At 40.6% G+C, this 13,997-nt stretch overlaps 1 protein-coding gene across 1 annotated transcript in view; it reads right to left on the bottom strand.

Annotated features, from left to right (window-relative positions):
- Positions 1–825: 825 nt before the first annotated feature.
- The window catches only part of LOC138837140 (cardiomyopathy-associated protein 5-like), a 93,401-nt gene continuing 80,229 nt past the window's right edge, over positions 826–13,997 (bottom strand). Inside the window, exons 10-13 of the mRNA XM_070035935.1 lie at positions 9,659–9,792; positions 8,127–8,226; positions 5,400–5,573; positions 826–2,010 (exon numbers count right to left, since the gene is read on the bottom strand). Of these exons, the coding sequence (XP_069892036.1) occupies positions 1,764–2,010; positions 5,400–5,573; positions 8,127–8,226; positions 9,659–9,792 (655 nt within the window). The 3' untranslated portion in view covers positions 826–1,763. The remainder of the gene's footprint in view (positions 2,011–5,399; positions 5,574–8,126; positions 8,227–9,658; positions 9,793–13,997) is intronic.

Raw genomic sequence — 13,997 nt, 5'->3', positions numbered from 1 at the left:
CAAATTCTGAAGTTCATGTGGTTCCTTCTACTGCTAAATTATATTATATCCCCTTCCAAAAAAAAGAAGGAAGGAAGGAAGGAAGGAAGGAAGGAAGGAAGGAAGGAAGGAAGGAAGGAAGGAAGGAAGGAAGGAGAGAGATAGAAGCCAGGTAGTCGTGGTTCACACCTGTGATCCTAGCTACTCAGGAAGCTACGATCTGAGGATCTCAGTTTGAAGCCTCCACTGGCAGGGAAGCTCATGAAACTCTTATCTCCAGTTAACCACCCAAAAAGCCAGAAGTGGAGTGTGGCTCAAGTGGTAGAGCGCTAGCCTTGAGCACAAAAGCTCAGCAATAGCACCCAAGTCCTGAGTTCAAGATCCAGGACTGGCACATAGAAAAAAAGAAAAAAGGAAAGAAGGAAGGAAGGAAGGAAGGAAGGAAGGAAGGAAGGAAGGAAGGAAGGAAGGAAGGAAGGAAGGAAGTGACTTATCAGTGAGATCCTGAGGATAGCAATTTCAAGCCTTGAGAAAGTGAAGATAATATCTTCCACAAAGCAGTAAATGACTCTTTCAGTTTTGCAAAGAATTCATCTTGCCAGTAACTGCTCAAATTTCAAGACAATGTAGAAAAGACCTTCAAGGAGCTCAGTTAATACATGATCTTAGTTATTAAACAAATGTTAGAATATATCCCAAAACTTGGGTGTTATTTCTCAATTTAACCAAATAACTGAATTCATGATATTAAAACTGAATTCATAATATAATGTAAACACGAATAAAGCATTTATACAGAGCAAGAACAATCATCAATACATATTCCAGATTTATCAACTTTGCACACAATTTTGGAAGAGTTTGACAAATTTTGACAGAACATTTAAATACAATAAGCCATTTTTTTTTGTAAAATGATGTCCTCAGCATCTGGCAGTTGACTTTAGACAACTGTATGAGCTCTGTGGACTGACAGTATCTTAGTTTTATAATATATGAGTACAAAATTTTCACATAAGAATCAACTGGAGCACAACCCACTCACATGTGTGATAAGATATTTTCTCTGCAGGGTGTCCTGGCCCAGAAATGCTACACTGGTAAATTACCCAAAATAAGTTCACACAAGATGTTTTGTTTTATAAGATTCTAACCATTTATTTAACAAGATAGCAAGTTCTAATATCTCATACTTTTCTACATTTTCTACATTTAAAATTACAAGAAAATGAGACTCGCATTCTACAGTATACAATATTACAAAAGAGTTCATTATAAATTTAGATCAGCTAAAATACTTTCTCTAATGATTAGGATTCATTATCCTTTAGTGAAGTGAGGTGACATTTTCATGTGGAAAATGTCCCTGTCTTTCTGTCAGAGGAGACATTATCACTAGCACAATATTCTCTTCACTTTGACATGCCCATCAGTGAATTTCTTTTGCCAGTCAGTGAGACAGGGGAAAGCCCATTTCTCTATTTTGGCGTAAGTCCTTTTAACTTAAGAAAGAATTCAAATGCATGTGAACCAAAGGGTAGAGGTTGATTTTCATCCTTTTACCTACCCGCTGTCTATACAGTCAGTGTAGATTACACAGCTGTCCTTGTGGATGTTGCTTATGTGCTGATCGCTGTGCTATTACCTTTTATTAGTGTGAATGTGTGAGAAACTTTTTGATAACATGTAGCACATAAGAGAAAGGACAGCAGATCTCTCTCTCTCACACACACACACACACACAAATTCAAATCCTTGTTCTTGCAAACTCTGAAAGCCAAAGATCACTTATGCCGTACAGAATCGGGGGGCTCTCTCCCCAAGTGCAAAGTGCATTTTCCAGGTTTCTCCAGAGCAAAGGCAGGGTGAACCCCCTCATTAAACCTGTGCCTCACGATGAAGAGCATCTGCCCACTCTCCGCATTTATAAATACAAGTCTTTGGTTGTTGTAGTCCAGGAGAATGCCCACTCTGGCTGCATGCTCAGTCACTTGGACGTCACTCAAAATGCCACTGTAGAAAAATGTATATCTGAAAGGAAACAGGATGGAATTTTTTTTTTAAAAAAAGAAAATTTTGGAAATCTTGAAGAATTTGAAAATCACTTCGAAATCACCAAGTTTTCAGTTTTGAATTTCAATTCAAAATATCATGAGTTGGAATGATTTTGTCCCAACTACTTTCATCAGATTCTTCCTAGATGCTAAAATGCACAGCTCATCCCAACAGAGGAGCATTTTTAATAATTTTTGCTCTTTCTGCATCAGGAGGCAATCCCAGAATAACCAACATATGCCTCCCTTGTGATTTTTTTTCTCTCTCAACATTCTAATTCTTTTCCGGCTGCCCACATGTTTTAACTACTGCATTCATGGTGTGTCATTCTTTTGAATAAAACTCCTTTGTGGCTGCCATGTATTATTTTGTTAAAAGTACTGCAGGCTTGCCTTCTATACAATATATTAATTTTACACTTTTAAAGATTTGTAGGTAACTTACATAAGGACCTTTATGAAGTTTAAGAATGTTGTTACTGGTTTTACCTACTTTATGCTTTGCATATCTTCCTCCTGCCCCAAACCAAAGGCTTTGCAGCCTTTGATTTGCCTTAACTCAAATAAATTCAACTCAACAAGTGTTCTGTAGGCCTACCTATGTATTCAGTGCTTTTCTGGGTATTCTAGGAGACTCTATGAAGTCATCAGGAAAAAACTGTTACTGACTGAAACAGGCCTAGGACTGAGAACCCTCATAAAGGCACAGACAGTTCACTTGTGGCTCACTCGCCACAATTTCTCTGCACATTTTGGTTCTGAAGGGGAAGGTTCAAAACCAGAGAAGGAAGGAGATATTGCTAATCAGAAAAAGCTTAATTGACCCATTGAAAAAACTAACCCAAGTTCAGAGTTTTCTTCCTACCAGTCTTAGATACCAAGAGTGAAGCTCTGAAAGCAGGAGAGGAAGGAAGGAATGAGAGATAGAAAAAAAGAATTGAGAGATGGGCTTCTAACCTCAAGTGGTAGATCTGTGTGCTGGGGTAGGCATGTAGGCAACTTGGGACCTAGAGATGGACTTTTGACCTATGATGTTGGCCTGAGATCCAGAAGCTCAAGGGCAAGTATTTATGGAATAGTACATTGGCAGCTTCACTGCTGAAAGAAAGAAACAGAAGGGAGGTCAAGGGTCAAGAGTCAGGGAGATAGGTAAGATGAATGCACTGATCAAAGGCCTTTTGGGTACCTTACTATGAGAGATGATGGAACATTAGGAAGTTCTAGAACCTAGAGGGCAGAAGTGTTTCTGGTGACATTGACATCAGTATGGGCTGAGGCCACTCTTAGGGAGCAGGGGAGCTCATGCTCAGCCAGTAAGAATAGGCACAACTGGGCTAGGCATGAAGAGGGAGGAAGAGATTCAAGCTGAGAGGGTAGTAGGACCAAGGGTAAAGTGGCAGAAAACCTGCTTGTCATAGGAAAAAACATCACTATCTGCCTGACTTGTTGGAACAGACATGGGAGTGGCTTTTAGGGTATTCTATGGATAAGCAAATCAAGGGTAAGGCTCCAGACCTGCTCTGTTGAAAAATAGTAGCCACTAGTCACAAATGTCCATGTAAATTAAAATCAATTAAAAATGCATAAAATTCAGATTTTCAACCCTAACTAATCACAGTTCAAGTGCTTCACAGCCACTTATGGCATCATTTTTCTAGTATTGCAGAAAAGACTATTGCATAACACAGGTCTAAAAAGTTCTAAATATGCAAAAGAGCTTGGAAGATCCCTATCCCAGAGGGCCCAGGGCTGGTCAGTCCCATTTGATCCCCCTAGTACAGAGGCCAAAGAGGAAAAGATGTCCCTTAAAGCTTTCACTCTACCAGTTCCACAGGACCTGTAATCTGCCCAACCCTATGCCTGCCTCTGCTTTCTGCTGAGCACAAGAGGTCCTCCATCTTATTATGGGTTAGATCTTAAATGAAAATGCATGCAATGATTGAAGGGCTTGATCTCTCAAAGGCCCACATATTAAGGGCTTCGTTGCCAGACTGTGAGGACACTGGGACAGAGGAATCTTCTTTAGAAGGTGAGGCTGTGTGGAAGGAAATGAGGTCAATTGAGAACATACCTTTGAAGAGATACCTGCCCCCCACACCCTGATCCCCAGCCTCATTAAGGGGAACAGTTTGCCTCTGCCATATGTTCCTACTACTACAACAACCTATGCTGACAGAGGTGCAAAGCTCTGAGAACCTCATAAGGGCACAGACAGTTCACTTGTGGCTCACTGCCACAATTTCTCTGCACACTTTGGTTCTGAAGGGGAAGGTTCAAAGCCAGAGAAGGAAGGAGATACTGCTGACCAGAAAAAACTTAATTGACCCATTGAAAAAACTAACCCAAGTTCAGAGGTTTTCTTCCTACCAGTCTTAGATACCAAGAGTGAAGCCCTGAAAGCAGGAGAGGAAGGAAAGAATGAGAGATCGAAAAAAAGAATTGAGAGATGGCCGAGTGACATGGACCCAAACCATGAGCCACAATAACCCTGGAAAACTTCTTATTTTTAAACTCTGTGGTATTGAGGATGAAACTTAGGGCCATACATATGCCAGACAAGCACTCTACCAATGAGCTTGTCATTTTACCCCTAGTCCTTTCATTTTCAATTTTTTAGGTGCCCTGGTTGGCCTTCTGCTTTTGCCTCCTAAGTATGTGGAATTCTAGGTATGCACTACCACACCTGGTGCGAACTTTTCTAGAAAGGGACAAATAGTAAACATCTTAGGATTTGAGTCCTTATCAGCTCTGTCTGTCATCATCACTCAAAGGTAGCTATAGACAACACATACACAACTTAGCATGACTATTCTAATAAAACTTTATTCATACAAGCAGGCCAAGGGGTCCTTTTTAGCCTATGGGTTATAGGTTTCCAGCCTGTGATACAAAGTACTAGAGAAGGAGGTGGGGATCTACTTCTTCCTTACTTCTATTGATTTTTTTCCCCAGAGCATCACCTTGTGGTCTCTGTCCATTTTGAGGTGAGCTTAGATGCAAACACTTCTGTTAGGCATCTCCCAAGAGCCTCTTCTTCATGGTCATGAGTTAACTGAAGAGACACATCTGTCTCTCCATAGGGATGAAAGACAGTGAGGCTGGTTGAGTCAGAGCTCTGGATGGGTAAGTCTTGCTTAGTTAATAGAGATCAGTATGAGAAGCCCTCTTGTCTTCAGGAACAAACCACATCTCTAAAACTAGCTTCCTCAGTGGCCATAGTTTACTCTCCATACACTTGACTCTGATTTTTCTTAGTTGCTTCACAACTGAGGACAAGGAAGAAGAGATGTTCCTTATTACCCAAAGCTCCCTGCTAAGACATCTATACATGACATTTTGAGTGAGAACAGAGAGGTCTCAGCTTACCTCTGTGGTTCAGAGCAGTGCATGTACCACGAGGTCTCCCCTTGTCCCAGGGCCCCAGCCTGCATGGCTGAGCTGGAGCAGATGCCAAGTCGATAAGCTGGGCAGTCTGTGACTGTAGTTTCCCAGTAATGCTGGCCACATGCTGGCAGCTCCTCACCCAGCACTGAGGGGATTCTGCAGGCAAAGTTAGTCAGATGAAGCACAGCATAGGAATAGCCAAACTTAATCTCACAAACACCATCACTCACACACCCTGGGGAAAGATTCTATCTTTGACTAAAGAATGTGTTCTTTATTCTCCTAACCCTAGCCAGATTACCCCAGAATTCTCCTAAACCCCTACATGCATCTGACATATGTCCATTGTCTCATACACAGTATGCACATATGGCACATTATGTGTCTTAAGGAAACCAGGAAATAAATAGAAGAATGGCAAAAGGAAGAAAATGGCACAATTTCTGCTTCTTCACAGAGGGAAGAAGTAAAAGGAGGGAATATGGCTTACAAAGTTTTCTCCCAAGACCTTTCTGAGGCTGACCTCAAACTCAGAATCTTCCTGCCTCTGACTCCCAAATGCTAGGATCACAGGTATATTCTGCCCTGCCTGACCTCTGAAATCTCCTTTAGCTGTATGCCAGTGTCTACTGACCTTCCTGGTCAAGAGTCCTAATGAGGTACAGTTCTGAACCAGCAAGACAGCTCATGAGGCCAGAGCAGGTCCCTGTGCAGTCGACCCGGTCTGATCAGGGAGCTTTGTGGAGGCTGTGGGAGAGGATCTCCATGCCTCCGGCCTCTGTGGATTGAAGTAGGTGTCACCTACTTGGTTGGCTAAAGACTGCTTATCATCTCACCATAGCTGTTTTTACAAGAGCACCATGAAATGAACCAAAGCACTTTCAACTGCTGAGGGTGACCTTGTTTGCCTAAATTGTTCAATTTTGCTTGGAAATGGCTGAGACAGCAAGAAGGCACTTCAAAAAAAAAATTCAGCAGCATTGATATTCAATCAGCACCCTGTCCCTCTCCCTCCCCACCTCCTTTAGCAGATGAGAAAATGATTAATGCTAGGCAGTGTAGTTCACTTTCTCATGTCTTTACCTCATTTGAGAGAGGCACCTGGTGACAAGCCCTCACTCCCAGGAGCAAAGCCTGGCTGCCTGATATTTATGAGCTAATTTTCAGGTTAATAATAAATAAACAAAATTCTATAAAAACACACTACACTTTTCATCACTTATTATCTATGAGCTCTTGCCAACCTCCAGTCTACTTTGCTTATAGATTGTTTTTGAGAAATCCAAAAAAGATAGAAGTCCAATTTTCATTTTCCCCCCTCAGAATTCATTCACAAGTATATTTTTAGCACCTCTAATATTCCAGGCCCCATGTAAATTCTGGGGATTCAAAGCTACATGAGACAGAGCTGATGCCCAGCAGATCTTCATGAGTGAGTGCTGTGAAGTGACTCCATGAGTTCTATTGGTCCTTTTGTACAGATTCAGTTCAGGGGGCTCCAGGCCCCAAACAGACCTGGCCATATTCAGAAGCAGGTAGCACCTGCTAGATCACAAACAGGTGGGGAACATGGGTCGGGGAAACGGTGCCTGCCGCCAGGGACTGGCTGCCAACGGGTGGTCAACGCTGTGCATATTAGCATCCCCTGACTAATGTGTCTCAAAAGATTTTCACATACTTTCCTCCATTTGGCCATTTCCACCCTCAGAATAAATCCACGAGGGTGCAGGAAAATTTCAGGACCATCCTCAACTGTCCTCAGCTTCTAGTTTTTCTTTTTCTTTTTCTTTTTAATGTTCTCTTTAGTGACAGCCATGGTAGGGCAAGATTCTGGGGCCAGAATCAAGAACTCAAACATCCTCAACCCATCCTTTCCTCAGGGACAGAAAGGCTTAATGCCCGTGTGCATCTGACCATGCCAACTCATATCTATCGAGATGAACTCCAGGAAATGAAAACAAAAGGTCATTTCTTTTTAGCTGTTTTTCTTTTCTTTTTTTGTTCTGTGTGTTCATTTATATGTCTTTGAGAGTATAAGGAAAGACTCAGAAATGGAGGGACAAGGGGTGAACAAATGCAGCAACAGTACTCACTGGACATTATGTTGAAAATGAACTATACAATTTGTGGGTGGGGATGGGAAGGAGCAAGGGAAAGGGTAACATTGACTTATGTAACTCTAACTCCTCTCTACATCACCATTATCATAACAATTTAAATTTGTTTAATTTCAAATATGGTAGGCCCCCCTCACTTTAAAAACATGGTCTTCAGCCACTCCACTGACCCCTGGATTATATTCTGTTAATGGGAATACTGCTCCAATGTATACATTAGAATAAAAAAGCTGGATTGTATGGTAAAAAGAAAAAGCCATCCTCTTCGCTATGCACTTGATACCTAGCTTGCTTTGGAAAATAATGGGATTATTACCAGACCCTTTTAATACCTTAAAACAGTCACTGTTTTAAACAAAACCACCTGTGCTTGTATACTTACTATAACACTTGTTCCAAGTTAGGAGCTATCCCTGCCAATTGTCTCTTCACCTTGGACATGACTGCTATAGAAGTATGCACACATCTATGTTTCTGCCACATCCACACACATTCATCAAACCAAGAGCATGCTTGGGTGAGGCCACACTGAAGCAACCACCCTAATGCTCCACTGCTGAACCTCAGCCAGCTCAGGCTACACTCTACTTACTCTGTCAGCCGTCTCCTCTCAGTGAAGCTGATCACTGTCCCATTAGAAGAAATCTGTAGAGCAGGATGAGCTGTTTCTCTCAACAAAAGAAATCTGGTTCCTATGTATAGTAGTTAAGAAAATAAGATGATAATGTTGCAGTAGTGTCAAATACTAAAGCCCACATTTAAAACCCTACTCTTCCTTTCCCCTGATACCCAAGTCCCCACTTCCCCTCAGTTTTTTCAGATCCATAGCTGAAAACATCATTCATGAGTTCTGGCTGGTCATTTCTTCCTGGTGCCAGAGCATACTCTTTTAGGCAAATATATCCTTGGACCAGGAGCCCCACATCACCTGAAAACCAGGTACAAATGTAACATCTCAGCTCCACCCTAGACCTACTAAGTCAGAATCTGTTCTTTAACAATGCCCTCAGAAAATTTGGGTACACATTAAAATGAGGGGCACAACCAGTATAGCCTATAGAAGGGACTCCAGTGATGGATGGTACAGGTGCAGGGGATAAAACATTCCTCAGGCAGGCAACCTTTGTATCTTCTCTTCCTACACCTCAGGCCAGCCTAACCTCCATGATAAACAAGGCACAGAACAAGTTGTTGCTTGTTAAGCAAAGGACTTAACATGTCCCATCAATCTTGTTCCATCTGTGGATCTAGGATAAGGTAATAAGATGACCACCTTTCTATTCATCAACTACTTCACAATAATTATTGGCATTGTCTGGGTATTACCTCAAAATGCCAGTGCATAGTTTTATCACTTCTTTTCATTCCTTGTATTCATTTATTCATTCACTCAACAAACATTCATTACCAGGCACGACTGGGTCATCTGTCATCCTCATTATTCAGGAGGCAGAAATCTAAGGATCATAGTTTGAAGCCAGCTGTGACCATCCAAGAGACTCCAGTTAACCAGTAAAAAAGCCAGAACTAGAGTTATGCTCAAGTGGTAAGGTGCCAGCCTTGAGCAAAAAAGCTAAGCAAGAGCACAAAGTCCTAAATTCAAGCCTCAGTATCAGCATACACACACACACACACACACACACACACACACACACACACACACACACACACACACAATTAATTAGCATAAACTAGAATATGCAGAAGAACAAGAATGGAAACTTCCTCACAAAGTTCAGAGTAACAGAATAAAATCGTTACCACACACACACAACACATACACACACACACACATCTTACTCACCAGATGATTATGGAAAGATTTCTAAAACCACAAATGTTCAAGACCATCTCCAAATCAGTTAAGTCCATTTCTCAAAGAGTGGAGCAAGGGTATCAGTTTATCTAAGTATGTTAGCTGATTACTAATGGCAGTCAAGCTTGAGAACCTCTGAACAAGAAAAGCCAAAGAAACATCTTGCCTTTGGACCAATCTTGGCACCTCATAAGGACCACCTAGCCATAACAGCTTTATGAAGTTGCCTTCTAAGATGCCTTCTCTGGAAGGTAGAAGGGGAAGAACCAAGATGCCTGCACACAGCTTGCTGAGCACACAGAACATACCTCTAGTGGAGATAAGGGCAGCTTCGCTCTGTTCACTTGTCCCGAATGCATTGATGGCTCTCACATAGAAGAAGTAATTGTCATTAGGTTGGAGGTTAACTTTCAGCTGGAGTCCTTTAATTCCAGAGAAAGATCTAAAGACAGTGAGAAAATAATATCAAATATAATACCATGTGCTAAATAATTTACTTCAATTCTGTAGCGAATGAATATCTTTTATTAACAACAAATAACTATCATCTTCCCTTTGTATTGACACTAGAGTTAGCCAGGTAGATTCTGAAATTTTCCTCTTGTCTATTAAGATTATGTTTTATGAAATCATTTCTATTTTTGCCAGTTTTTATCTCCCAGCATGTGCTTTCCACAATGCTCTTTGGAACAGCTATAGATAGATAGATAGATAGATAGATAGATAGATAGATAGATAGATAGATAGATACATACATACATACATACATACATACATACATACATACATACATACATACATACATACATACTAGATATAATTTTTTAAAAAGAAAGACTGGGAATTTCATGGTCAATGAATTTCCAAGAATTTATATTTTTAAATTTTTGACTGAGGGGATACTTTCAGAGTAAGATACTAAGAGAATTTATAATCTGAAAGTCCTAATTATCTCATTAACTGGTCTGAACTGTGGAAAACTTGGGGTGAGTAATAATTGTGTTCATAGCTATCATGCCAAATACACAAGTTATCTATTAACTTTTAAGTAATAACTGCCAGTCTTCAAAGAAGACTATCTTATAAAGCAAAGTTAAACCTGTCAAGAAAAAGAATTTTAATTGTCGGGAAAGACAAGGGGGATCAAAAAACACAAAACCTCCAAGATGCTATTGCTAAGGCATTTGTTCAAATGGAAAGGAAAGTGTGGGTAGTGGGAGCTGAAAGCAGTAGTTGGGCATGTGCCCAGGGGACTTGCTGGATCTGAAGATGGAGCTCTCTGGTCTTGCCAATCAGCTGGAATAGCTTTGTGCTTCTTACTCATTCTCTTCCCTCTGCTTGATATGATGGAAAACAGGAATAGCCACACCAGGCCTTTTTCCTACAGTCTCCATTTGGACAAGCCTGGAGAGAGTTACAAATTGGGCAAAGATGCTAATGAAGGGAGGAATCTTGTTTCCTGGAGACACGTGCTATGGATCCATAAAAGGCATATTTGACTTTCTGATCTTTCTTCCATGGTACTGTTTCCTTTCATTTTTTTCCCATCTTTCCTCCTTCCTTCTCTCCCTTTCTTCCTTCCTGCTTTCTAGTCTTCCTTCTTCTCTTACTTCTATCTTTCTTCCCTTCCCTTCCTGCCTTCTTTTTGTTCTTCCTTCATTTCTTCCTTCATTCCATCCTCCTTTCCTTCCCTTTTTCTTACTTTCCTTCTCTCATTGCTTTTTCTTTTTTTCCTTCTTTCTCTTTTTCTCTTTGTCATTAACGAATGTACTACAAAGCATTAGAATCACAGTATTGGATTTTTTTCAGGGTATTTCTACTTTTATTGACTTTTTTCACTTCTTAATATCTGCCCTAAAGAAGAACATGAAGAATTAGAGAAAAAGAAAAATTGACTCAGAAACTGCAGATATTTTTTTCCAGTGCTGGGGACTGAACCTAGGACCTTGCAGATACACTGTGTCCTTGATGTTTTGAGACAGGGCTTTGCTATGTAGCCTGGGCTGGCCTCAAATGTGAAGTTCTCCCGTTTCAGCCTCCTAAGGCCTTTGGTCTCACACATATGCCCACATTGTGCCCAGTGCTTAGAACTGCTTTAAAGCAAATAAGTCTATATAGAACAACAAAACCATCCCATCTTATGTCTAAAAGCACAACACTCACAGTGTAATTCACAGGACAGGAGAAGGGGACAGGCTGGAACTGTGCTATGTAGTGCTTGGGCTTGGAAAAGGTCAGTACAAGCTCATCAAATGATGTTGGTTGTTATTTCTGAACCTATCACCTGACCAGGCTCTCTGGGGCACACTATATTTAGATGCACTGAGAATGGATGCATGAAATTGAACCACATGACCATAAACATCTAACTCTGCTGCAGTGACTTAGTGAAATCTATGTCCTACAATTGAAAGTGTAAAACTTGACTAATATCTACAATATTCTCAGGCAGATGTATTGCTTATTTGATTTAAATTGAAAGAAATGTTTTAAATAAAGATTGATTATAATTAGGAATAAAATTATTGTCTCAGCATGTATGAGAAAGTGGTTACACTTCATTCATTCATTTATTGAATAAGTGAATGACTGGTCACTTATTGATCACTTACAATGTGTTCAGGCCCTGTCACCTGCATGTCATCCTGAAGCCTAAAAGCTATATATATGGCAAGGATAGATGGATTTTTAACTCTAGAGACCACACCTGACATACTGGCTTCATTTGTAGCAATGTAGTTGTTATAAACCAAGGATGTTGTTTTCTTAGGTGTTTGCTTTTAAGGCCGTCTGTCAAGGAGAAAGTTCCATAGGTATCATTAACTGTAGGCCATTCCTCCCCCACTTATACAGAATAAAGGTTCACATGGCACTAAATCAAAACACAAGAAGAGAACCCACTTTCACTGTATATAAAAAGGCTTTGCAGGTTCAACAAGAATGCACCATGCCCACACAGAGACTAAAATAAAAGCACCAAAGCAGTATGAAATGTGAACACATTTTATTGTCCACAAGTTGCCATGTCATGCTCAAACACTAAGAACAAAGTAAAGAAAGGTAAGTACAAATGATGCATTGTCATAGCTATTTGTCGTGTCTGATTCTACTTAGATGTCATCAGAGTTTTCATATCAACTCTTTTTAACCAAACAAAACCTTTAAAAAAATTGAGATTTGTGATCTGTAGAGCAGCATCCTCCAACAGATTTTGACTTTCTTAATTCCAAAATGAAGTTGCAAATGAAGCCACATGACTTGTCAAGAATTTGGCCTAGGGGCTGGGAAGGTGGCTCAGTGGTAGAGTGCTTGCCTTGCATGTCTGAGGCCCTGGGTTCGATTCCTCAGTACCACATAAGCAAAAAGAAAAAAGCCGGAAGTGGTGTTGTGGCTCAAGCGGTAGAGCGCTAGCCTTGAGCTGAAGAGCTGAGAGACAGCGCCCAGGCCCAGAGTTCAGGCCCCACGAACGGACCAAAAAAAAAAAAAAAGAATTTGGCCTAGTTCAGCATAGTTCAAGTTCATAGGGTATCCAAATTGGGTCAGTGATCAGAGGGCAGATAAGAAATAGACCAGGCTTCATTATGAAAGGGTTTTAGTCTGTAAACAATGTGACCCAAGTGGATGACTATGACTAAAAGTCTACAGACACTAAGGAAGTTCAATAGACAACAAGAAATGTCTCCAGTAGGCTTACTTGGAATCTAATCATGAGATTTGCCCTACAAGTGGCACAGTGCAATGGAGGGAGTGAAGGTTCCAGGGAAGTGAGGACAAAGAAGACCTTGGAATACCAACATGTTGGAATACCAACATGTCAGTAGATTACTGACTGCTGGTGGAGCATTATTCGCCCCGTAAGGCTGGCACTTCCTGAGCTCTATGCTCAGCTAGTGCTAAAGGACTTTCAACCTGCTCATCTCTCCATCAGTAAGACAAAGAACATTTATTACATCCATGTTGAAAAGCAGAAAGTGACCTAGAGAAACCCTACAATCACCTTAGAAGGCCACAGGCTACCATGTCAATGAGACATTGGTCTCAGAGGCCAGAAGTGGAAGATTCCAAGAGGCTGGGGAGTATCTGTATGGAAGGCCTTTGGGAATGACTAGGAAGTTGGCCATGGTTAATGTAGCAAGGATAATTTTATGTAAAAATTGAAAAGAAATTTTATGCAGTAAGAAATAATTAGGGATACTATGTTTATGGGAGAATTACTAAGAACATTCAAGTCAGAGAGAGGTATGAGGTTAAAAAAGAAACTGGGGGAAAGTAGGTAAAATTATTATTTGTAGATGGTGTGACTGTTTATTTAGAAAATCCAAGACAATTAGCTATGATAATATAAATAATAAAGTATTTATTAAGATGGCTTTATATGAAACTAATAAAAAAAATCAGGGGCTTAGAACATAGTTCAGTAGTTAAGTCAGTAGTAGAGTCCTTGCCTAGTATACTAGAAGTCTTGGGTTCCAGTCCCAGAATCCCTCTACCCCGACCAAAAGAAATAAAAAGCCTACACTGCTGGAGGAATATCAATACCAAACTTCAAACTCTACTATAAAGCCATAGTAATCAAAACAGCTTGGTATTGGCATAAGAACAGACCTCAGGACCAATGGAATAGAATTGAAAACCCAGAAATGAACC

The sequence above is a fragment of the Dipodomys merriami genome, unplaced genomic scaffold (assembly GCF_024711535.1).
Source record: "Dipodomys merriami isolate MVZ:Mamm:240054 unplaced genomic scaffold, mDipMer1.0.p SCAF_263, whole genome shotgun sequence".
In the NCBI taxonomy this organism is placed as follows: domain Eukaryota; kingdom Metazoa; phylum Chordata; class Mammalia; order Rodentia; family Heteromyidae; genus Dipodomys; species Dipodomys merriami.
This window is presented reverse-complemented; position numbering and strand designations above follow the sequence as displayed.